This window comes from Aulostomus chinensis, chromosome 22, assembly GCF_037954235.1.
Source record: "Aulostomus chinensis isolate RoL2024-O1b breed Wild chromosome 22, RoL_Achi_v1.0, whole genome shotgun sequence".
NCBI classification, from domain to species: Eukaryota; Metazoa; Chordata; class Actinopteri; order Syngnathiformes; family Aulostomidae; genus Aulostomus; species Aulostomus chinensis.
This window is the reverse complement of record NC_141341.1, coordinates 20,294,901-20,321,370: the sequence shown is the minus strand read 5'-3', so window position 1 is coordinate 20,321,370 and position 26,470 is coordinate 20,294,901. Positions and strand designations below refer to the sequence as shown.

The following is a 26,470-nucleotide window of genomic DNA, read 5'->3' as shown; positions in this document are numbered from 1 at the left end:
GCACAGAGTAACCCTGCTGACAAGGCGTACTCTCCTTGGTTAAACCAGGTTCTATGTTCAAGGCTTGCAGTCAAAGAGAAGCTGAGTCAAACGTCCACCAGAAGCCTTGGAATGAGACGACAAGACGTCTGCAGGTAAATCCGCTATTCGAGTATCGTGGTCCTGTGGGTTTTTATGCTGCTGGACTTGAGCGCCTGAAGTATTTGTCTTGAACATTCAATATTTCTGAGATGAAAATCATTTTTAAAATGTTTAAGTCTAAAGTATTTGTGGATCTGGTTTTGTCCTAATCTTCCTCAGGCCTCACCCGCCCCTCCGTCAGCATCACGCATGTCAGCTGATTAAACAAACCAGTCACATGACCCTATCTCAGATGACATGGACATCGGCTGATAGTTACATAGTAGATGATCAGTGCTGAGCTGCGTTCGAGATAATCTGAGCGCTTCAATTTCATTCACTGAAAAAAGTTTTTATTGAGAAGTTATTTAGCTGAACTAGCATGTCTGAGTTTAACATTCCTTCTGACACATTAACAGTGTAAAAACAATAAAATATACATTTTACAAGTGTGTCTCTAACAACATTCATCATATTGAGGTTAATACATTAGCAGGAACGCAGATACAGTCAGGAACATAAAGACAACAAAAAAGAACCATGTTTAGTCTGTTTAGTACGACGGTTCACGCTGAAACCCTTGACCTACAGGAACAGTACACAACAAAACCACCCAGGTTGTGATGACGACTGCCAGCCTGGATCGTTTCTGCTACTGGATCACTAGACTATGGGGAGCATCAGTTTACAGCACAGTTCCATGTCCCAGGACTACTCGTAGAACTACAGAGGAACTGGTCAGGTTGGAGTTTGTGTTTACAAATGTTAATCATAAATTTGATCTTCATAGCAACAGACTGGATGCCCTGGTGTCCTCAGACGACAAGCTGGGTCAACCCGATTACAGTAATCTTCCATCAAAGCTGGATCAGAACTAATCTCCAGTCGCCCTGAGCACCAAGGAACCCCTCCGTCAAAGTCAGTTCATACCAGCAATTCTCATGCTTTGGACCCCCATGTTAGCCAGACAGGAGCATCTGAGGTGATGTGGCTGTAGGGAACCTCTACTAGGAGATCTTTAGTCCTCACCAGCTTTAAACACCAGAAACCTGATCCTGCGTCACTCATCTGACCCTCAAACATAAAAGCACAACTACTGTACCCAATGTGGAGGTCAGATCAGTGCCGCTGTGTCCAACTTGCTGTCTTGGGATGTTTGTGACAGACTTCTTTGAATCTTTAAGTGAAATTAAAATCTTCCTCACTTTGCGGAGGACCTTCAGGGGTCCAAGCACCCGACATGGAGAACCCCTGCTTGAAATTCAGTGCAGCTGTGCTGAGATGAGGTTAGAAGGAAGAAAAAGAAACTGAACGAGTCTAACGAGCTGCTGTCACTGCACCAGGACCACCATCCCTGACTCAGACATCCAGTAATGTTGGATATTTTCTCTCAAAGGTTATAATCAAGGTTTGATCAGGTGTGTGGCCAGGTGTGTTACCAAGGCAACAAGGAAGGAAATACTGAGGACTGAACATTGATGGCCCTCTGGTTTTTGGGGTTTTCAGGCCAGAAACCTGCAAGATGTCTGCCTCCACCCAAATACAGCACAGTGACAGCAAATACAACCAAGACTGAAGTGCTAGCAGCACTGAAGATGGACATGTTTAAGTATTGTTAGCAAAATAACTGAAGAGACAGCGTTCAGGTTTCTCCTTACAATCCAGAGAAGCCACAGGCAACACTTGTCAAACTACGATTTCTTGGCTAGAAAGTAGTTCCAGACCAAACATGGCCGGCCTGTTGCTAGGCAGCTAGAACTACAGTCACTGGTCATCACTCAGCAGTATCTGGGTGGAGGCAAACATCTACAAACCACAACAAAGTCCCGCTTCCCAGTCTGCTGAGAGCCGACCCCGATGCCTGCAGCCGTTGTGGACGATTGTTCATTTATGGGAGTAGAGAATAATAGAACAAGCCTGTTAAGCAGAAAATATCCACATTATGATGTCAGGTGGTTCAGGTCATACGTGCGCAGTGGTTCCTCGCCATCGTCTCCGTTACTGGCAGCCGTTCAGAGAAGCTGAATCCCAGCAGCGGTAGCGTGTCTTCAGGCCCCTCTGGTCCTCGGTGATGGAGCTCCGTAGCACACTGGCACACTTCTCCCCTCCAAACACAGTCTGTTACGTGTAGACGCAGGACTTCCTGCAGCTGGTTTCAGTCTCAAAGTTGTTTGAGTTGCCCTGACAGCCTCCGTACCAGAACTGTGCACAGGCGTTGGCTTCGAGGTCGTAGTACCACCTGACTACGTACTGCCGACAGGGACCCGGGTCCAGAGGTTGCCTGCAGCTCTTGTCTGGAAGAGCAAGAAGGAACACAATGAGTCTGTTGCTTTTAACTGGGTTTTGGTTTGTGGTGCAAAATGTTAGAGACCCAAGCCAGACTGGTTATATTGGGAGCTTCCAGGTGTGAATGTGATCAGGGAATTCCTATAAAGGACTAAAATAAGTTGTAGACTGTACCTGGCAACCATTGCGAAGGGCCTCGAACGTTTTCTCTTTAGGTTTGTTTTTTTTAAAAAATTCAGTGTCAAACAACATAGTGGTTTTAGTTCAAAGCAAAGCGATCCGACCAAAAACTCACATATTTATCATCATATAATGCATTTGTGTGAGTTCAGTGGTGTTTACAGAGGTTGGTGGTTGAGGACGCAACAGGTCCGTGTCGGACTTATCACCAAAACCATGTCCATGTGACCAGAGTGGGTACGAGCTCCATGTTTAGTCGTCACTCTCCACCTGGTTTGTTTGTGTTGCCTTCATGTGAAATTCCTACATCTGTAACTTTCATCCAAATAATGATTAATAATAATAATAATCCATCCATCCATCCATTGTCTTCCGCTTATTCCTATTCAAGGTCGTGGGGGGCTGGAGCCTATCCCAGCGTCAACAGGCGAGAGGCGGGGTTCACCCTGGACGGGTCACCAGTCCATGGCAGGGCCAACACATACAGACAGACAACCATTGGCTCTCCCAGCCACGCCTACGGTCAATTTAGAGTCTGGATTAACCTGGTCCCTCTTGATGTCTTTGGACTGTGGAGGAAGCTGGAGTACCAGAGAGAACCCAGCAGGAACAGGGAGAACATGGAGACTCACACAGAAAGACCCCGTGCTCCAGCCGGGGCTCCACCCACAACCTTCTTGTTGGGGGGCCACACTGAGGACCACTGCTCCACCGTGCAGCCATAATAATAATAATAATAATGAAGCAGCCCGGGGGTGCAGTGGTCATCCCTGTGGCCCCCCAGCAAGAAGGTTGTGGGTGGAGCCCCGGCTGCAGCACGGGGTCTTTCTGGGTGAGTCTCCATGTTCTCCCTGTTCCTGCTGGGTTCTCTCTGGTACTCCAGCTTCCTCCACAGTCCAAAGACATCAAGAGGGACCAGGTTAATCCAGACTCTAAATTGACCGTAGGTGTGGCTGGGAGAGCCAATGGTTGTCTGTCTCTATGTGTTGGCCCTGTGATGGACTGGTGACCTGTCCAGGGGAAGGCTGCTGGGATAGGCTCCACCCCCACCACCCTGAACAGGAGAAGAGGGAGAAGATGGAGGGATGGAGGGATGGATGGGTGGTTGGATGGTTGGATGGTTGGGTGGGTGGATGGATGAACAAACTCTAGTTTGCGTCATCGGTGCTCTTGTGTTGCAGATCACAAGACAACAGACTTATCAGGAGCATCTAAGTCAAGCAGAGGCTGATAGATTTACCAAGGATGTGGCTCAGCAATTATCAGCGGTTTCCATCTGCTGGCTTGTTTACCTGGCACAGGTGAATCCGTCAGGGGGGGAGGAGACTGTGTGCTCTCTGCCTCATACAGCCAGTTGGTAGCGATCTGAGGACCAACCTCTGAGGTTCCCCCAGGGCCCTGCTTCCCCCTCCCACCGGGAGAGGCAAACATGATGTCAGGAAGATCATTCCAGGTCTCCACTAGCAGCTCCCTGTCGTCCGGGTCCTCGTTGGACCGCCGGGACTCGGGTGGGGTTAGGGCCGTCGCTACCTCCTCTGGACCTTCAAGCTGGGTGGAAGAAAAGGAGATGAACTATTTGATGTTAAACACTCTGAGGCTGAGATGAAAACAAACACACTCCCACAGAAATGAAAACACACACACACACACACACACACAAATGTTCCAACTTCAGCAAAATATTTCAGTATCACAATATGAACCTTTACAAATCTGCAATAATGAATGTGCTGTGTTTCCATGTGACTACAAACTGCCTGATATTGACATGATTTTGGTCAGAGTGTATTCATGAGCAGCGGAGCGTTTAACCTCCAAGCTGAGAGAACACTCAGAACGTGTGAAAATCCCCGGAGGAGGTGAGAGGATAGTCAGAGGGCCACGAGCCAGCTTTCACTTGACATGGCGGTGTTTTTGGTGAAACATCAGAGAAAGCCAGAATAACCCTCTTTCTTGTTAATTTAGGTCAAATGGAGCATGTTTCCTGAAGGCCACGATGGTGCCGGTGCATGCTGCCGACGGCCTGAACGCCTGTGTGTTGAGCAGACATGAGCAGCATTACTGGTATGGTTTCCTCCTCCAGCTGCCTGTCCTCTGGAGCCCCGGGGTTTATATCCACAGGCAGGAAGGCAGAGTTTGGTAGAAAGACCGTTGTGTCATCCAGCTCACAAATCTGACTCAGCAGTTGGCTCTCCAGGGCTGTGAGAACACACAGAGAGGGAACACACTCAGGACACGGAGGTGCGGCTTGTCAAATGCTGAACTTTCCACTTAACACCAATGAAGCATCCACGTTGACTGTTTGGTAAAACAATGCATCATCAATGCTTCATCAAAAAGGGTATTTTTATTTTGTCTCTCCGGTGTGTGTCCTGGACACTCAAATGCTTTTTTCACTCCTGTGTTTCTTCTTTGTGACCGCAGGAGTCAGAAAGCGTCAGCTACGTATATCTAGCTTGAAGCTAATGACGAACTTCTAACATCGTCCTTATCAATGTCAATCAATCAATATCGATATCAAAGATATTAAATTAAATTTCCACTTTTGTGCATGTAGCTTAGTATACCGCATGGAAATGGCGGCAGCAAGTTTGGCTGCGCCTAAAATTCAGTAACATGTCTTGAGAGCCCTTTAAATATTTAATGTAGTGTTGTTTTATGGTTTTTAAATAAACATTTTTAACATCAGTGAAATGAAAAACATTTTAAAGCAACCACATCTACTCAAGCTAATCAGTGCTAAAGTTTGTTAGCACAGCGGAATTGTGGTTAATCTCGAACTTTGGGTGAGGAGGAAACTAGGAAAAGTTCTACTTGAGTCTAACATTTGTTGGTTTGTCATGTAAATGTGTAGCTTCGTTCTCGAGCATGCAGCAGACTGGCGTGGCGGTCCCTGTGAGGGCTGAGACGACACCGAGCTTACTGGGAAGAGTCCTGAAGTCATCGATGAGGTAGACGTGCTGTTCATCAGGATCAGAGGCGATGACATTCATCTCAGCCCGGAACTCTTCATACAGACGATCTGTCTTGTTCACAACTCCAATGACAAATATCTCGATCCCCTCTTCATGGGCCTCGATTGCAGTTTCTTCAAACTGCATGGCATCTCGGGGGTCAGCCTGCCCGTCCGTTAGCATCACAGCCACCTTCCTCACGCCGGGCCGAGAGAGTTTGAACAGCTGCTTAGCTCGATGGATGGCGCTGCCGGTGAAGGTGCCCTCCCCCAAGTATGGCATCCTTCTGATGGCGGCCTTGATCTCCTCCTGGCTGGCCTGTTGCGTCAGGCTGACCACCACCATGTCTATGTGGCTGTAAAGGACCACACCCACCCGACTAGCCTCTCGGCTCACTGACACTCGGTCGACCAGAGCGCTCACAAAGTCCTTGACCACCTCAAAGTTCTCTGGTCCCACACTTTCAGAGCTGTCAATCACAAACACCAGCTCCAGAGGGCTCTCTCGGCACTGGAGACCACAGCCTGCGGAACACGGAGGACAGCAGTTACAGAACCGCTTTGCAAAACGTTTGTGAACCCTTCAAAATAGTCTTGTGCATAAATAGGATCTGGAACCTGATCCAACATCAGGTTTGATTCCAATAGGAACATAACAAAACAGCAATTCTATGATTTATCCATCCAGGAAAATTATCCAGGAATGTAAAGGTAACAAAAATATCGTTGAAGTGTTTAGATCCTACCAGTCGCCTGTCAGAACAATCGTGTCTAAATAAGAACATTCAACGTCACTACGGTTCTGTGGATGGATGAGAGCTAAGTATTGATCTGTATCATTGTTTGAGCTGCTAAAGGCCTCTGGACCAGGACAGTCAACTATCAAGGCCAAACAGCAGATCAGCAGAACTGAATCCCGCTGCAGGACAGACAAGCCAACCAAAGCGTACTGAACGCAAATGTAACATTTTGGAATGACTCTGATCTTTTAGAAATACAGAGGGACATGAAGCAAGTGGTTCCAGACAGATGAACGGATCAGAATCCATCCGAGCTCACATGTACTTTCCCTGATGAAATGATTGAATATGTTTTAGCGAAAGCGGCAACATTTGATGACATTCAGGTCATGTTGATGCAGAAGAAAACAAACTTTAAAGGGCTCAGAAATCACTAAGGCTCATCATCTTTCCTACAGAAACTACAAACACTACAAAGGTCCTGCAATAAATACTTCATCTCTTGACAAAAGCAAGCTCCAACTATGACTAGAGTTAGGGTTAGAGTAGTAGTAGTTGTAGAAGTTGTATGAATTTGAATGTTGGTGGTTAACACATCTCTTGTATGAGTAGCTGCTGGGTAAATATAGAGGATTGCAGTTTGTCCTGTTGTACTTATTTCCTACAAGATGAATGACAGAGATGAGATTCTGGATGGCTTTGATGTTGTCTGTGTTCCTAGGTCAAAGATGACAGGATGACAGACAAAAAGACAGAGATCAAAGGCAGAGATTAGTCAGGGAGGTTTTGTGACCCATGATCCCTCAAACAACAGGAAACAACCTGTCAATCATTGGCCAATGTGCTTGGAACAGTTTATGGATGTTGATGTGAACAATATTCACAAAAGCATTGGTTCTGTGAATGCAGCCTGGGCTTTCGATCTATTCAGATGAGCCGTATTTATGGACCTGGCCAAGTGGTACAAAAGCATCACAACTCAAATCTGTCAAAAGTAGCACAACAACTCTCAGCTCTGGCAGCTCTGGTCTCTCTAACTGAATGCTGGAATTGACAGCTTAAGAAACCTGTAGATGTTGTTATCTGTAGCAAGTTCTTATTGTGTGCTGTCTTTCTCCTTCCAGCCTGCTCACGTCCCTGTCTGTCCATCAGTCTCTCCTCCTTTCTGTCTCTTTTTATCTCTGTCCCTCTCTTTCCTTCTGTCTCTCTGTCTTCCTCCATTCTCTGTCTTTGTCTCTGTCCATCAGTCTCTCCTCCTTTCTCTCCCTCTTTATCTCTGTCCCTCTCTTTCCTTCTGTCTCTCTGTCTTCCTCCATTCTCTGTCTTTGTCTCTGTCCTGCTCTCCTGCTCTCTCTCCGTCCCCACTGATCCTGGATCTGCTCCACCTTCCTGCTGGTAAAGGAAGGTTCTGGTGGCTGCTGTTGCAGGATGTGCTTGCTGATGGAGAAGTGTTGGGTGGAGGTTCATTGAAGGAGGGAGGTGCTGGACCTGCTCTACTTGGACAGAGTCAGGACAGAACTTTGGCTGGGGTTTGGTGACACACAAATAAAACTGACCTGACTTGAATTCATATTTATCAGAAAAAACATAAGCAACACAAGATCAACTAATCATGGCTGACTTGTGCACTGACCGCAACAAAATGTAGTAGAACTTGGTATTTACCACAGATTTCCCTTATGATCCTGATGACCTCTTCTCTCTGTGCAACATAAAGAAGAAGACAAAATCATGTTGCTCTTAAGACTCAGCGCTCAGTGTCGCGTGCAGCGTTACTCACGGTCAGGCCTGGTTCCCCCTTCTCTCCAGGTTTCCCCTAGAACATGAACATAGTTAATTTTTAGTTACATGACCGAATGTTAGGGATGGGATGAACAATACTTGATCGTTCCTGTCTGCCCCCCAGAAAGATTAATGAGTAACTATGTTTAGGTTGCTAGTTTCTTCTGAGCGCTGGTCAGTGTTAGCATTCTATGAGCTCGCAGAACATGAAGCTAGCAGACACATCTGGTTCTTTCCTGAGCAAAAGAAGACTTTTGGGGGAACATTTTCAAGCTTCAAATGTCCAAATGAGAGTCTGATGAGCTGCGTGCCTCAGTCAGGATATTAGCCTCCAGCTTTTGGCTGAGTTACGTCTTTAATTGTAACTTGCTCACTAAATTGTTCAACTTCTGTTGTAACAACTGGACAAAACCACTCAGACAGGAGCAGCATCAAATGCAGGTGTAACGACTTTAGCAAGACAATTATTTCCTCTGACACTGCCGACCAAACCAGTCTATAGGTGGAGCCCTGCTGGACTTGAGTGTGCTTGGAGCATCTGACTTAAGTCCAGTTTAAAGACTGGTCTCAACAAAGATCTACTTAGAAATATGAGGCTTGATAAAGACCAGTTGGCAATGGATGGAATTTAGAGAAAACTGTCAACACTGGAATCAATTGCAGCTAACTTGACTTGACAAGAGGCGATGGAAGAGTCTATCCTAATGATTTTATTGTCCTGAAATGGTTCAGTACATTTCCCCCAAGACAAAAATTAACCTCCAATATGTAATTTGAAATAAAAATTAAATTTTCGTTTTGCACAAAGGAAAGAAACATGAGGGAATGATGAACAAAAAATATATTTGATAATAAGCTGGGACCATCACAGAACTTTGAGGGAACTGTCTGGGAGTTGGTGATGTAAAGAAATATTTCCAAGATGGTGTTACCCTTGATCCCGTAGATCCAGGCTCTCCATAGTCTCCCTTGTCTCCTTTCTTCCCTCTGTCCCCAGGAATGCCTCTATCCCCCTGTGAATCATTAGCTATATTGATATAAGGTGTCATGAGACAACTTCTGCTATAATTAAATTGAGCTTTTGGATTTGTGACAGATCAATAGTGATAGAGCACTGGTAGACAGAGACAATGTTTCTGTACTCATTGTACCTTCTCCCCAGGAAGGCCTTCCCCTGGTGCCCCACGAGGGCCCACTGGCCCCTGAAATCCAGGCTCTCCCTGGAAACAAATACCAATGGAAGGGGAAGAGATACAAGGGCATCATCAACGTATAAACTGATCTTGTCCATAGAGTGAAAAATAAGAGGATGAGTAATTATAATTGTAATTTTATATCATTATTGTATTGTTATTATCATTAGCACAGGCTAACTATGGCTCAACTGAAAAAAAATGGCCATTGTGGATGTTTTTATTTGCACAACACAACCAAATAATAAGGACAAATTGTGCAGGAGAGATTAGGATATCTCAAGGGGGTTCACAGAGTTAATCTCACCTCCAAGCACATTTGATATTATAGGTGAATAATAACATAATTACAAAAGTCATAAAATCAAGCTAGGATAAAATAAACACCCATAACGGATCTCAGCCACACAATGCTTAGCTGAGTGCCAAAAAGCACAGAAAACAATGAGGACTCAGCAAAAAATTGTAGCAAAATTGCCATCATTCCAGCTGTGTTCCATGTTTTAAGTGTCCTACCTTTGGTCCTTGGATGCCCTCTCCTGGAGAACCTGGCAGGCCTGGTGGTCCAGGTTGCCCTACAGAGCCCTGGAATTACAGAGTACATGCATGTCCATTTCTAAGATGACTAAGGACTGTGATATGCTTGAAATATGGTTTATAAAAATAATAGAGATTGATTAGCTTTCTGCATTCACACAGAAACTGACCTTTGATCCATAAAGTCCAATCCCAGGAGGACCTGATGCCCCAGGGACCCCTGGTAGGCCTCTGTCACCCTGACACACAAATAGACAAACTCTTAAAGGACTTTCATCCTTTCAGAATTGAACAAGTTGTAAAAGTGGAGAAAAGCAGAGGTAGAAACAAGTGATAGAGAGGGATTTAGGGTGAATGAAAAATATTTTCGGAAGAACTCCTTGTTGTATAACTGGGTTTCAGATGTGACAATCAAGATTTTAAATGTTTTCAATGAACTTTGACAATTCGGATTTCAGGGGTGTCATTTTAGGGCAGAAGATATAATTATGTGAAAGTGGTCCCACCCCCTTTTGATGTATGTGCTGTAGATTATATGTTCAGACCCTCTGAAGTAAGGAAAAGCCCCAGGCCAAGAAAATACGCAGCTGCTTGCTCAACCTTTTCAGCTGTCACTCAACCAACAGAGAGAGCAAAAACTTTAGAAACAGTCCACAGTTATTCTAGCAGCCAAGCATAATCAACCCAAAGTACCAAGTGGCTTCAGGCCAGGTTCCCTGAGCTCTGGGCTCATGAAGCACTTCGTAATAAAGACAAAGAGCTCCTTGCAAAAACTAAGAATTATTTGAGCTGCTACAGATTGCTTATAGGTCTTAGTGAGGGGGAGAAGATGCTCCTGCAAATCTGCTCAACCTGGTATTCAAACACCGACAAGGTAGTAAAAGACGTGCTAGGATTGTATTTGTTGATTTCCATCTGGTTTTAACTCCAAATTTTAGTTGACAAGTAACCTTGACTGTAAAATGGTTTGCTGGACTTAACTGACGGAACACCCTGAAATGGAACGGTTGCTTATCTGAGGAGACGACACTATCCAAACATTTCAACATTTGCAGATGACTGTTCCGCTCAGCAGGGGCGGCATGGCTCAGAGGCAGAGAGGCCATCTAGCAAGCAAAGGGTTGCTGGTTTGATCCTCACTTCCCCCGTGACCATGTCCAAGAATCCTTGAGCAAGATACCGAGACCCTAATTGTTCCTGATGGCCCTGCAACGGACTGGTGACCCGTTCAGGGTGAACCCCACCTCTCACCCAATGTGAGCTGGGATAGACGCCAATATTTTGCCATTTTAACCTGGCAAAGTTCCATATTAAAGAATTCTGACATTGAGTCTGTTTTATTTTCTTCCTCAGTCTGCTGGAATAATCTCAGTATTGCTCACCAAAACAGGGAAAGTTAGCAGTAAAATAACTTCACCAACCAGTCCATCAGTCACAGCCCATCGCCTCTGTCAGAGCCAAACTTCTGGCTCCCACTTCATGTTTGAGATTGGGCCAGAGGTGTAGATGGTAGGGATGTGTTACTGCATTGGTACGATGATGATAATGATGAGGCCATCGACCTTTTTAAATATGTCTGTGTGTTTGCATTAATCAATGCTGTTGCCTTGCTGTTTATATAAATTTGCATAATTGCAGATCTGAGCTTCCAGGAGCAGCAGACCAAAGCACATTCTGCCCATTCACCAGATAAACGGACAAGAACACGTGTGGAAGAAAGTCTCTCATATTGTTCTGTGTGTAACTTCATTAACCACGCTGTAAAATTGGACAGATGTTTGCTAAAATTCAGGCAGAATTAGACAAAGCTCCAGTGCAGCCTGGAGATTAAAGGTTGTAGCAGAGGAACAGCACCTTTAGTTCAGAGGGACATCAGAGGACAGCTCACACATTTAGCCATTTAATGCTCACCCACACAGCTTCGTGAATTTAAATAAACAGACCACATTCCTTTAAAACCCCACAGACAGAAGTTGAGTCAAATTTGTGCCTTCTTTCCCCCTACATATTGATATCAACCTTACACCAAGACACACACAACAAAACCCAGATCAATTAATCAAGATCAATCTAGAGTAAAACCTGAATAGGAAGCTGTCACATTTCTAATTCTCATCAACCCTCTGACATAAAATCACTAGTAATACCCAAGTCTCTGTCCTCCCATTACTGGACCTTTGAAATGGTTGATTATGATAAATTTGCAGAGGGAGATGTTTTGACCTGGTTCAAGTGCAACCTTACAACCTTAAAGACAGAAATTTTTTTAACGTATGCTAGATGTACATCAGAGCATCCTCCAATAATCTGAGTCCCTCAAGGGTCTTTTCCTGGACCTCCATTATTCAGGGTCCAATTAGTTGATAGCGTTACAAATGTAAGGTGTATCACATAGCTTTGTCAACAAAAAAAATTATAGTTAAATAAAATCCCTGGGAGACAGCATAACATAATTCAATGGCCTTTAGCTACTCAAAACTGAAGGATTTTTTTTGGGCAAAGTAAGAAAATTGTGCTCTCTTTATCAACCTCACTGAAAGTGACCATCATTGAAAGTCAAAAGAAGTCTTGGGGTTGTCCTAGATTCAAACCTGAGTTTCAGCACTCACACGAACTCTAACTACATGTAAATCAGCTCAGACATGATGCTCAGATCAGAGTCACGGGGCCCCGTTTAAGTGATCTATGGTGCCAGGCGGTTGGCGGATGGTGCCATGTGTGCGCTGTGTGTTCAGCTTCATCTTTACATTTAGATGGCCAAAATTGGAACGTGAACCATGGAGTAAAGAGGCTGTCATTGGACACCTAATTATTCACAGGTGTGTTTTGGGTGTGACGTCACTCAAACCAATCAGAGAGCCTTGTTGCCTTCAAATCCCAGGTTGCGCCAGGACCAGGGCATCAATAAAAACCACATGGCAATGCTGCATACCTGCTTATTTGATGGATTAGCCTTTTAAATAGCGCTTCACACTGAACTCCATTGACCAAAGAACAGCATCTTCTTGGTCTATGGCACAAACCTCTCTGGTGTTCTCAGACAGCAATCGGCCATGGTTCCACCAGACCAGCCTCATTAGCAGATTCAGCCACCTGTCGGCGCAGGTGGAGCACAAGTTCCATTTGAACTGGCTTCAAACTAACAATGACACTTGCACTTGTCCAAGTGGCAGCTTGTGCTAGTGGTCTGGACTCCTACAGTGGTCTGTTCACAAGCCAGTCGAAGAATCATTCAGGAAGCTGAGAGATCAGATCAAGGTGCACCATCAGCCACATGGCGCCAGAACTGTTAATGCTCCCTCTGACCTCTTTGTTGAATGAAAGATGCTTATTGTTTATACTGATGAGTTTCCCTCTCACCTTAAAACTGCATCATACTCTCACAACTAGACCTTTACAGCAGGTGGCCTTTGCCTCCTTCAGCAATGTGACTGTCTCACCTTTGGACCAGGTAGTCCTTTTCCCTCAGGTCCCATCTCTCCTTGAACTCCTGGCAAGCCAGGCAGCCCCTAATGGTGAAGAAAAACAGGTTGACATGCTTTAGACTAGTAAATCCACATGACTACATTTTTGAAAAATGCTTTTAAAATATTTCAGAGTAAGACTGCCCTTACATCTGCTCACAACCACATAGCATGAATATACAGTATTTATACATAAGCACATAAGTACTTTATATCTTCTAAAGTTAAAGCACTCCTCAAAAACCCATCTCTTGAGCCAAGAATCTTAAACCACCTCAGAAAAAACAGTCGCTGTCAGAGTTTTGAAGACTCCTGAGGTGTTTGAGAATGGCGCTGTTTTCAGTGGGCAGTCCAGGGTCACGTGCACACGGTTGGAAGTACTGATAAAAAAATCAAGCAACTGCAATATCATTTATTTCAGGTTACACTTATTTATCTATTTCATTTTTGTGTAGAAAAGACTAAATCTATGGCTATCAATAAGACAAAATATACAAAATCTTTTTATATAAATATATTGGACCTTAAGATCATTTGATTTCTGTGCCCCCAGTTCAGATGTGAATCATGGTGATTGCTCTACGTTTGTTGTTCACATTGCTGCTTCTGTTTCACAACTGTGTCTGAACACACACTTAAGAAAAGCTCATACATGTGTAGAATGGAAATATCAGCCATCTCATGCATTAAGGTTTCAGATTGGTTTTATTCTCGTATTGCTAAAGGGAAATTATGTCGTATGGAGTGCCTCAAGGCGTCATCCCTGGCCCTTTATAATTTCTAATTTATATATTTCTATTAGTGCGATGGACTGGCAACCTGTCAAGGCTGACCCTGCCTTTCGCCCAATGTCAGCTGGGATAGCCCCCCCCCCCCCACAACCCTTAACAGATAAGCAGTATAAAGAAAATGGGTGGATGAATGGATAGTTCCATTAGGAACAACATCAGTTTGCATTTTGGGCAGGTTACACCCAAAAAGCACAACTCAAGGGGTCAAAATACAATCTGGTCTTAATGATGTTCACATCTTTCAACTTTACATTTAATTCTGGATAATCAAAAGACCCCAATGATCTGCATTTAAAAAAACCTCCTTAAGGAGCCAAATAATAATAATAATAATAATAGGGTGAATTCTGAATTCTCCATTCTATATCAGTAGATTACCTCTCCCTGAACACCAGGGTCACTGATCTGTTTGAGGCTCACCTGTGGTCCTGGAACACCATCTCCCTTTAAGCCTGGTGGTCCCACAGGCCCAGGATTCCCTTTGTTACCCTAATGTGGGAATTACATATTTGTCAAAATATGCAATGGAATACAGATAGATGTATGACAAGTTCAAAGTTAAGTAACTGACCTCAAAAATCTTTACATTATAAAATATTACAATTTGAAAAAATTGTTTTCATAAAGGCAAAACTGTCCTTTCCTTTTCTTTATGTGCTGGACTTCCGCTTGTGTCACGATCTCTTCATACTGGAAGTTGTTTCCATTGAGTGATTTACTACAATCACATCTATGTTCACGTTACCTTTGGTCCAATGATTCCTACACCAGGTTCTCCAACAAGTCCTGACGGTCCTACAGGTCCAAAATCTCCCTATTTAGACAAATCAACATGAGACCCATGAATAAGAAGACTCACGATCTCTGACCCAAGTAAGTACAACATGGGGATGGACCTGTGCTGCACATGCAGCAGGTGAACAGGTGACTATTTGAAAAAAAGAGGCCATCTTTAAGACAAAATGAGAAGCAGCAGTGGGGCCGTCTCTGGAGTATCTCCAGCATGCTATAGGTACACTTTGATATTATGTGTTTTAATATAATTTTTGTTGGTGGCCAGCAAGCACCCACTGAGGTGAAAGGTCACAGGCTCTTTCAAGATGCTCATCCAGAGCCATTCGTGGTATTTCAGGTAAAATAAATCCCCAGCTACAAACACCTCTTCTGTTCTGACGATGCAAGGTTTGAATGTCCTCATGATTTTTCTAACCTTTCACTTTAATTTCAGCCAAACAATACATAAAGGAAAGCATGGTTTGATTTTCCTGAGGTATTCATTTTTGAGTAAACAGGCCTAGTCATCATTTCATATTCATGACATCAGACTGCAGCTGGCTGATGTCCTGCCGGTTCGGGTAGAAGATTTAACCGTCATTTCATATGCTGGACTTCCATGTGAAAATCAAGATGACAAAAATTCAATTTTGTAGTTTTTTTTCCAAGCAAACTCCCAGAGGTTGTTGAGTTGCCTTCAGGGCCCAACATGGAAACAGCGATGAGTCGTGCGTCTCTGTTAGTTGCTGACTGTTTGACCAATGATATGTGAATCTAAAGTAGCTGCATTAAGGTGATGAACCACACAATCATAAAAGGTGTCATCACCTTCGGTCCTGGTAAGCCCCGCCCTGCAGGTCCAGGTAGACCCACCATTCCTTGGCTGCCAGGCTCCCCCTGAATAGAGGGAAATGAGTGACAGGGAGATGTTGCTGTTGAGAACAGGTCTAAGCACTTCATGTTTCCATGTCCGTGTGTCTGATGGCGTCCGCATCGGACGTTGTGTAACACAGGTGTGACTGGAGTGTCCGGTACAGCTCTTTATCCACTAAAGACACTTAGCACCACAAACAAGAGCCTTTTTCTGATTGTTTCGTCATCTTCTTAATTTCCAACATGAATGGAATGTAGATGGGTTGCATGTGTAGAACACCAGACCAACACAGAAGCTCAGTAGCAGCAGGAAGGTAGCGCGGTTAGTAGTCTGGTTAGTAGGTTGCAGCTGGTAAAGGAGGATGGCTGAACTGGATCTTAACAAATATTTTAATCATTTTTATTGACCATTAAATGGAAATATTTGTCATTTTAAGAATGTGGTGGAGCTGTGGTTACCAACAGCTACTGTCAGTTTGCATTGTTTGTTTGCTTCCACCTGGTGTGTCAGGTTGGACATCATGAACAGGCCGGAGCAGTAGAGCACACGAGCCCAGTGAGCTGGACGTGTAGGGGGACCGGGAGCTGCTCCTCCTGTCAGTGTCACAGCCTCTGTGCAAATAGGAAATGGACTGTAGCAGCAGCACTTCATTCACACACACTCCCACACTGATGGTGTAAGCTGCCATGCAAGGTGCCAACCTGCTCATCGGGAGCATTAGGAGTTCAGGATGTTGCTCAAAGGCACTTCAGCACAGTCTCTGGGGGAAGTGAGGCTCAAACCAGTGACTCTAGACAGCCACTCTTCCTCAGAGCCACGTCATTCCATTCTCAGCAGGCCTGAATGGTGGCTAGCAGCCAGTTAGCATGCATCGTTAGCATAACCCTGCTCTGGTGTGTTTATTGTTTGACAGCACCGTAGTGGGCAGTGACAGGTGTGTGTAGGATGATGTGAGCAGTACGAGTACGGAGGCGGATCATTCCAGACTCATTTGACCTGAGAATGAGTGCAAATGCTGACATTAGTTTTTGACAGTGAAGAGAAAAGCGAAGTGAGTGCGAGTGTAACACACCTTTGCTCCAGCAGGTCCCACTGGGCCTGGAGAGCCCGCGAGTCCCCTCAACCCACGGTCACCTCGATCTCCCTGTTGAAATCACACACACACACACACACACACACACACACACACACACACACACACACACACACACACACACACACACACACACAGACGCAACACTCAGAGGGCCCACTCAGGTTCATGATAGCACTGCTGACAGGTTTGCTGAGAGGTCGGTGAAGAACGTGTATGAATATTTACTGACTGACGCCCTTCAGATGATTGACATAAAGGTTTGTTCCTGCCAGCTCAAGAAAATAACTGTAACGATCATTTTAGGCAAGGTAAGGCAATTTTATTTGTAGAGCCCGTTTTCACCACCAGTTTGTCTCCAGGCTTCATGGCATCATAACAACATCCTCTGCCCTCAGAGCCTCACATCGACTGAGGAGAAACTCCATAGAAAACCTTTAACAGGGAAAAATCTGAGAAACCTCAGGGTAAGGAGGGGAGGAGGATCCCTCACCAGGAGGGACAGACGGACAGGAGATGTTGTTACAGACAAGAAAACAGTTTATAATACAAAATGTGGGAAACACGGAAATGTTAATAACAGCTGAAGAAGTAAGCTTCTGGTAGGGGAGGCAGGGAGAGCAAGCCAGCTTGATGGGGGACTGGATGGCAGACTGGTTCATGGAAGGGGAGCGCAGGCCGGTGTAACAGTAGGGAATAAGAGGGGGGGGGGGGGCGATGCAGGCGGCGGTTGGGGCTCTGGTGGATCTTATTATGCAGCACTTTTCTAGCTTCAGCAAAAATTAAGTCCCAATTAAAATATGCACACACAAAACACAATGACAACAACATTTTGCTGCAGACTGCCCCCCCTCAGGACATCAAGCAGAGCTATTGAATGAGAGCATAAAAACTGAAGAAAAAAATACTGTCAGCAGCAGTACTGCTGGTGATAAAAGAATACCTTTTCTCCAGGCATGCCTTTCCCCGGTTCTCCATCTTGGCCTCTTGTGCCAGGCAAGCCCATCTCTCCCTAGATGAACAGACAGATGGAACATGAAACAACAACACAGCTGCTGGGATAGAGCCTGGACGGCGCCTCCAGAGGGGGAAGTTGGACAACTTTGAGAAACATATATTTTAACAGTCAGGGGACACTCATAGGTCACTGGAACACCAACACCAACACCAACAGTGAAGAGGCACATAGAGAAAGAGACAAGCGTCGTGAGAGGTCAGACTGAAGCCACACTTGTAATCACCTTCATTGTCAGACCAATACCTCAAGACACCAGGACACACATTAAAATCACACTTTAATAGAGGGGCGCGACACCAAATGTGAAATACAACCAATACTAGGCCCTTGCAAGCCCTCCCCTGCTTGGACATGACTAATCAGCACTTGCGGCCAACCAGGACACATCAAATGTGCTACACTTAGAGAGAGTGAGAGGAGCAACAACATCCAACATGAACGTACATCTCACATGTGTCTCATAACCCTGACGGAGACCACAAGCTGAAACGTGTCAGTGTAGCAATAAAGATGTTCAGCTGTTGCTGGAGTGTTGACCTCTGACCTCCAGACTCACCTTTGGCCCAACGGCTCCATCCTCCCCGGGAATTCCAGGTACCCCAGGAGCCCCATCAGGACCCGGTTCGCCCTGCAAGTCCACACATGAACAACCTCAAACGTCTGCGATGTCTGATCATGCTGATGAATCGGCTGTAATCGAAGTTGACTTACTTTGGGTCCCGGCTCACCCATCCCCCGCTCGCCCTGAGCACCCGGCTCTCCTGGGAAGCCCTGGTCGCCCTGGGAAACAGCAGTAGATGCTGAACATGTGTGTCGCTGATTTGGTGTGAGGAGGTTGTTACTTAATTCATTCACTTAAATCAAAAAGTGGTTTCTTTGTTCCAAGCCTCCCTCTGTGGTCACACATCCCTCCCCCTCTCCAGTAAGGAACAACTCCAAACGCAGCAGGAGAGTCAGAGGTTCAGTATCACATGCACCTGTTCAGGGATTGAACCAGCAACCCTCTGATCACTGCATAGCCACTCTAGCAGCTGAGCTTCAGTCCCCTCACGTAAGGCATCTCTGTTTGATAAAAGTATGACAATGAGTCACGACCAGCCATTTCTGAAGGCGCTCCTCAAAGCTTGTGAGTGCTGCTGAAGGTCGGAAGGTTTCTATGGCCACAGGTGACAGGTGGCATGCTGCCCCCTGCTGGTTTGGAGAGTGAAACATAAGGTGCTCATACACCAAAGTCCCCACCAATGCAGGGTGTTGCTCATATAAAGACAGATCAAGCCCTGCTTCCTGTTCCTTGGATACAAACTCCTCACTACCAACCTTTGGTCCCACTATACCCAGTCCAGGAGGTCCTCTTGGACCAGTAGGCCCTGCTGGCCCTGGGTCCCCCTAAAATAAGAGAGAGAGAAATCTAAATGTAAAATCAAGGACATTTGTGAGAGGCACATTCCTGACATTTTCTCTGCCCCTGCCTTTTCTCCCTGGATGCCGGCTCCTGGAAACCCCACCAAGCCGGGTAGACCAGGAACTCCGGTGTTCCCCTGAGGATCAGACAGGTGAGGGGTCAGAGGGGTCAATCTTTACAGTGCTGTGTGTGAAGTCTCTGCCGTATTAAACACTAAACCACACCTTATCACCTTTGAACCCCAGGCCTGGTGGCCCCCGGCTGCCTTTAGGACCCGGATACCCCCTGTCCCCCTGGAAGAGTTGTGAGCCAGTGGTCAGAGAACAGTAGTCAGATGATTACTGAGCGACAGAACAAAGACCTGAACTCACCTTGGGCCCTGGAAGACCCTCACCTGGAAACCCTGGAGAACCTTGTACCCCTGTCGTCCCCACCGGACCCTGAGTACATCAACATACCACTCATCAGGACAGGATCCAGTTTACACATGCACACATCTGCGCACACACACACACACACACACACACACACACACACACACACACACACACACACACACACGCACACGCACACACGCATGCACACGCACACACTGAAGAGTTTGTAAACCCACCGGCATCCCTGGTTCTCCGATACCCATCGGTCCAGGTGAACCTGGTCTTCCTTGGTTTCCCTTGTCCCCCTAAATGAAGAGTTGTAGAGATCGTAAAGCGAGGATTAGCCTTCCTGCAAATATCCAAACAGGAAAATATGACTTATGTCATCAATGACAAAATCAAAACATCTGAAACATTTAAATCTACCTTGGGTCCAGGGAACCCAACGCCATTATCGCCAGGAAGTCCAGGTGCCCCTCTTGGTCCTCGCTCACCCTTTAGTTGTAACAAAAATGATGGATCTGGATTCATCTGACACCATAATGTTCATGTGAAACTTGGAAGAGTTCTTACTTTGGATCCCAATGGCCCTTGTGGACCCTGATCTCCGGCGCTGCCCCTGGCTCCCTGACACACACACACACACACACACACACACACACACACACACACACACACACACACACACACACACACACACACACACACACACACATACATGCACAGACGTGCACACACACACATAATGAAGTTTTACTGTTATTGTTGTCTTTTTCCTTGTGTACTTGTTACAACTTCTTGCTAGAACGTTTTTAAAGGACTTTGTGCAGCATGGAGTTGTTGAGCTCAGCAGCAGCGCCCCCTGCTGACACATTTCATTACACTGACAGACACTTTCTCCTCTAACTTCCTCTAAAATCAGCATCTTACTCTTTGGCATTGACATGATTCCACAGCTTCAGGCACCTAAAGGCACCACTACAAGCTGGCAGCAGGTGTGAGCCTCCAGTTACAGATGGAGCTCAATGGAGGAACAAAAGCGGCTCCATCCTCCTCCCTCACCAGTCGGTGTACCGTCAGTAATGAGGTCTAACGTTAGTTCCATCAGAATAATGTTGCTCAACATCGTGATGCAAGTGTTGCTGAGTTACTAAACCTGGTGAAAACAACTTTGCAACTTCTATCGGGAACCTGTAACCTGTTGGAATGCTGGCTGAAAGGTTATGAAGAAGAAGAAGAAGACGAAGAGGAAGAAGAAGGTGCAACACTATTAACCCTTTAAAACCCTCTGCCTCTAACGTTGTAATTTGTCAACTCTTCTTTCTAACCAATGCTGGACATGAGGACCAAGCATGACGGACAGCTGTGACCGCCCTCTGCTGGAGGACAACAGGACTGCAGCATCTTTAGCCTCAGGACATCTTCAGCCACGTCTGCCGGCTCAAGTGAATGAACTCCTGGCAGCTTTGTTTGATGACACATCTGTTCTGCTCCACTCATAATGGTTTGATGTTTCTGACCCGTTTGTTTCTGAGTTCTACAGAAAAGAGGTGTGATCAGTGGAACACCAGGCTCATTCGGCCCATCATCAAAGTCTTTAAGTGTGTGTTAAACTCCAGGTCGGTGACACGGCCTCTAAATGGACGCCAGCATCAAATCTGCTCCGCCACATAGGCTTGAAGAAGATCGACAGGGATTTTACTGGGACCAGCTACTTATTCATCTCCACCTGGGGGCTAAAAAAAACATTAATTCAGGCTTTTGTTGTTTTGAGAGTGATTTGTGGGACACGACATCCAGACAGGGTGTTTCTGATGGGAGCCTGAGGACCAGCAGTGACCAGTGATGATTCACTGTGTTTCTATGCAGCTACACAGTCCATGTGGAGCAGCACCAGTGGAACACACCTGCTACATGGAATCTTGCAACCTCTTCCATCTCATATTAATTTCCCTTTGGAGTTTCTGACTTTGTGTTCGTAGAAATGAAGTTGGTCAACTTGATCATCATAAACTATAAGAGAAAAGCTGAGACATTTTGTCCTGATCTCACTGTAATCAAAATAATCAGAGGAGCCCTCAGGTCCATCTTCACCCCCCTTATCTGGGGCCAGACTGGCCAGGTAGTCCAGCACCACCCCCCCCCCTCCCCTCCTAGGGGGTCCCAGGAGAGATGAACACCTCCAGGTTTGAAAATGAAAATGGTATGAATGGTCCGAAGGAAAGAAAAATATATCGATTCTGAGTCAATGGGCCAAATAAGAAGATAAGTTGAGGTATCAATGACACCGACGCGTTCGGAGGATGCTGCATGCTATTTTGATGGTGAATGCTTTGAATGCTTTTCAAGCTTTGAATGTCATTTTCGTGGGAATGGGACCCCGATGAGAAGACCACTCTGACGATGCTGAAGGGAGCAACAAGTATTTAAGGAGAGAGGGAATGGATAACATGTGCCCAAATCCTAATCCCCTGGGACAAGGTCTGCTCAAAGACTACAACCACACATTGCAAGCTTGGATTCAGCCCTTTAGAAAGGCAACATTGGCAGGGATAAGACCTAATCCACAACTCACATTCCACATGTGCAGAGTAGGAGATGGCCTCGGAGTGTGTGGCTTCCAGCACAGCGCCGATTGTTCCAGCGCGGATGTGGGAGGACACAGGAATCTTTCCATTTGCCCATTCAGGTATGAAGACTCACACAGACATATTCAATTCTATCTTCAATTTCTGAATCAAAGCAGCTCTGCATGATGGTACGGTCACACCCCGCCCCCAAAACACAGTCTACACTTGATGGGAAAGGATGTTAGTTCAGCTAGCAGAACTGGTACAGTTAGTTAGCAGCTACCATCTTCAAATTGATGAAAATAAAACTGACATTTGTGTTCAACTCACTCATCTGTCAATGGAATGTAAACGTCAAGCCAGAATCTTTGGTGTCATCTTGATTCACATCTGAATTTCAACAGTCTCCTAAAAACGATCAAATCAACCCTCTACCGTCTCAGAAACATCACATGAATCAGAGACGTCCAAACAAAACATGATTGAGAGAAATGACTAGATTCTTTTCATTCCAGCAAGGCAGTGACCAGACAGATCAAACCGACCCAGAATGCGGCAGCCAGGCTTGGAACCAGGACTAACAAAGCTCAGCATACAGCACCAGTTCTCAAATCTTCCAGCCCCTCAGAAATCCACTTGGAAATAGTAGACCACAATTCCCTTGATGGTTTCGGCCCAACAGAGGTCCTGATGCACTTGGAGCACTCTAGACCACGAAGGCCAGATGGCTCTGGACTACCAGATGTTCCTAGAGTCCGTGAGCTTCTACCCTGCTCACACTGCTGACAGAGACAATGCTGGACTCTTTAAAATCCAAGCTAGAGACCTGCCTCATAGCTTTGAATCAACCTGACCAAAGAAACATTGGACTTGTTTATTTGTTGTTTGTTTTATTGTTATTTGTACTTTGATTGTTTACACGGGCTGCTTTCTGTCTGCAACTCCACTTGATTTATTGTTTTCCCTCATTATTCTCTCTCTCCTCCTGGTTGTTTTATTTGGCGTACTCAGTGAAGGAGAAACACATGAGCCTCTCCGTACATTCCCTTTGGTTTGGCTGTAGTGAGTCATGTGACTGTCAGGCGTCACAGCTATGAGGAATGAGTTAGACACATGATGGCCGTCCTTGTCCAGATTGATCCAAACTCACTCTAGATGCAGAAGACACACTGAACCAACTTTCTACATCAACTACATGTAAAGACCAAAGCTACAAACATCACCTGCTCTCCTCTGGGGCCTCTGGGGCCAGGAGGTCCGTCTGCACCCTGTGGATGGATATCAATTAATACCGTATCACCAAAACAGCACGACGGTAATTTGCTGAGATCAAAATAATCATTAAACCTACTTCCTCTCCCTTTTTACCCGCCGCACCACATTCACCTCGTTGTCCCTGCAACACACAAGCAGGGGAGCTTAACTTCTTCACCAGGCGACCTGCCACCGTCCTCATCACTCAGATCCTTCTCATGTATGTCAGTAATCATGCGTGTGAGCACAGTTTGATGATAACAGCCTAGTATGAGTTCCTACCTTTTCGCCCTTGCTGCCAGGCTGACCCTGGAAGAGAGACAAGGATGACACAGTGGTTACTCACAATTCGCCATCATCTCAAGTCAAAATCTAGTCAGGTTACTGTTGGAGGTGAGAAGCCCAGGTCAGGGGCGCTGATCAGAGTTCAATGCAAAAGACTTTCATTCTTTTTTATGATAAAACCAATAAAAATAAGTTAATAACAGTCATCGACCAACCTCTGAATGTTTGCGTTCCTTTCTGGCCTTGTCACCCCCCCCCCCCGCCCTCTGAGAGGAACTCAGAGACGTTAACGGAACTAGTTCCTGCTTACTTTGTCAAGCTAATTCAAGAACATTTAGAGTCTCTGCCTCGGCACCCTGAAGGAAAACAGATCAGCGTCAGGAAGAGGTTGGACTCTTACCTCAAGGCCCCCCATCCCAGGACGTCCATTCACGCCTGGTTCCCCCTGCGGTGAGCGCGTCCAGACAAAACAGCACATCAGAGGTCACTTTGTGGATTCTTTCTGTTACCAGTGGAGGATTACGCAGACAATAGAGACTTACGCGAGATCCCTTTGGACCTGGAGCTCCGTCAGAGCCCGGCTCGCCTGGCCTCCCCTACATGAAAGTAAAGGGAGAGATTGTGCAGAATGAGAATATTTGGGCCCCTTTTCAGTTCGGACTGTGTGAGTTTAGCCAAAGGTGAGCAGAGTCATGCTCGCTGTGACCTGTCTGTGACCCCCACCCAACACAAAGCTCTGCCTCAGTGCAGAAGTTCTCAGATCGCCTCAGCTTGTGTGTTTGCTCATGTTTAATCTTCCGTCCTTGACCTCCGCTTCAGTCCAGAGGCCGCTATTCAGCGCTGCCGCCCGTGAAAACAGCCCCCCAGCGGACCCTCTCGCCACCTGCTACACTTGCATTGTGAGAAACACACTTTCACACCTCTAAACTGAAGGGCCCCAGATACACCTGCTGGCTGGAGCCCGGTGGCCAACCCTGGAGGCGTCCTGGGTCTGCCAGTGTGGGTGACCACCACAGGAGCCTAGGCCAAAGCCCCCGAGGGAGCAGGACCCAACACAGCTGCTCAGGCTGCTAGTCTGAATGCCAAAGACCTACAGCCAAGCGCCCAACTCACAGTCAGATCAGCAGAAGAGACACAACAATAATGTTCTCAGCAATAATGATCAATAAAGTGTGAGTAGATACTAGTGGCATCCATCTGGTACTCACCGGGCTTCCCGGAGGGCCCCGCTCCCCCCGCTCACACAAGCAGCTCTTTGGCTCTGGACACTGAAACATGGTCAGCTGCAGTTAGTCAACACAACCACAATCACAATCATTATGAATATATGTCATATTACTTACCGATGTTTTGACAAGAGCATGCTGGAAGGAGGAAAGACAGGAGGACACATTAGTCTGTCTCACAGCACACGTTTGGATTTATGGTAATCATTCCTGATACCAGAGCTGGGACCAAGTGATGGGAAGTCACGGTCACTTTGGGCAAAAGCTCTGCCTCAGAGCAGAAAATGTCATTCAGGGTTTGTCACGTTCCGTATGACAGCAGGTTTCTGTGCTACCATGCGGAAATAGAAGGTTAGCAAGTTCACTTCAGGCTTAACAACACTACTGTTCATCTATTAATAATCTGACATCGGATCGCTGGGGTTGCCTCAGGAGTCTGACCAGGGAAACGCTTTGGTCTCTCCTGGTGAGCATCTATGTGGGGCTCAAGAGACTATCGAGTCTTTCAAGTCAAAAGGCACAAATGTAAGTGAAGTCACAAATCAGTCACAACTGATGAGGTCTTGCTGATTTTTGGTGTTTCCAGTCACCACTCACTCTGACCCATGATCCTGGGACAGGTCCGACAAGGCTGTGTCCCACTCACTCACCTTTCCAGACCCAGAGTCGCTTGTAGCAGATTCAAAAATTCAGATTCAGGGGCGGGCTCTAGACGAGCTGCTGACAGGCCAATAAAGTCTGGAGCTGTTAATTTGGATTCTTTACACACATTTTAGTCCATCAAGTATACGGGCTGTGGGATCCGTTCAGGGTCGGTGTATCTGTGCATATTAACGTAACTAACCAGTTCACTGAAGAGTCTGGCGTCCAGCTGGTCATCTGTGAGGCTGAAGACGTGCTGCTGCGGGGGGGCACTGGCGATGGAGCGTAGCTTTGCCCCCATGGGGCCATTTTTGGGTAAGTCCGTCAGCCGGATGGTGAACAACCGGATGTTGCTCTGTTTGGCTTCAGCGGCAGCCATCACAGCACTGGGGCTGCGAGGGTGGTCTGTTCCATCCGTCATCAACAGCACCACCCTCAGGCTGCTAGAGGACGTCTCACGGCTGAACACCTGGGTGGCGTTAGTGATGGCATAGGCGGAGTACGTGCCATGGCCGATGAAGGACATGGAGGCCACTCGACTGTGGAAGACATCCAGGTCCTGCCAGTCTCGGAAGTTGTGCTCCACTGATACGCTGCTGCTGTACTGCAGGGCAGCCAGGCGGAGCCGCAGGCGCCAGCCGTCGGCGTGCAGCTGCATCAGCTTGGTACTGAAGCGCAGGATGAAGTTCTTCTGGCGCTCAAACAGCTGAGGTTTGGCTTTCTCTGAACTGTCCACGATGAACATGATCTCCACCGGGCAGATCAGGACTGGACAGGAAGCACAACAGTAGTTATTCAGAGAGGTTTCAAACTGTCGCAGGGCCACTGGAGGGTCTGTCAGGAGTTTCAATCTAATCCAGGTCAGGTGAAAATCCTGTTACTGAGGCATGAAATTAGAGGATGTGGCAT

General features: G+C 46.2%; 1 protein-coding gene across 1 annotated transcript; it reads right to left on the bottom strand.

Moving 5' to 3' along the window:
• Positions 1-466: 466 nt before the first annotated feature.
• col28a1a (collagen, type XXVIII, alpha 1a) lies at positions 467-26,470 on the bottom strand. Its single transcript, XM_086194352.1, has 33 exons — positions 26,443-26,470; positions 25,755-26,329; positions 24,902-24,976; positions 24,236-24,289; positions 24,094-24,138; positions 23,691-23,717; positions 23,506-23,550; positions 23,378-23,422; positions 20,158-20,211; positions 20,011-20,079; positions 19,821-19,889; positions 19,579-19,647; positions 19,432-19,500; positions 19,275-19,343; positions 19,123-19,191; positions 18,517-18,585; positions 18,362-18,433; positions 17,731-17,799; positions 16,767-16,838; positions 15,649-15,717; positions 14,792-14,860; positions 14,467-14,535; positions 13,232-13,300; positions 9,962-10,030; positions 9,771-9,839; positions 9,213-9,281; positions 8,994-9,074; positions 8,060-8,095; positions 7,945-7,981; positions 5,510-6,064; positions 4,649-4,785; positions 3,879-4,134; positions 467-2,414 (listed from the first exon to the last, which is right to left on the bottom strand). Exons 1-33 carry the CDS (start codon positions 26,468-26,470, stop codon positions 2,242-2,244), a joined length of 3,402 nt encoding a protein of 1,133 aa, XP_086050478.1. The 3' UTR covers positions 467-2,241.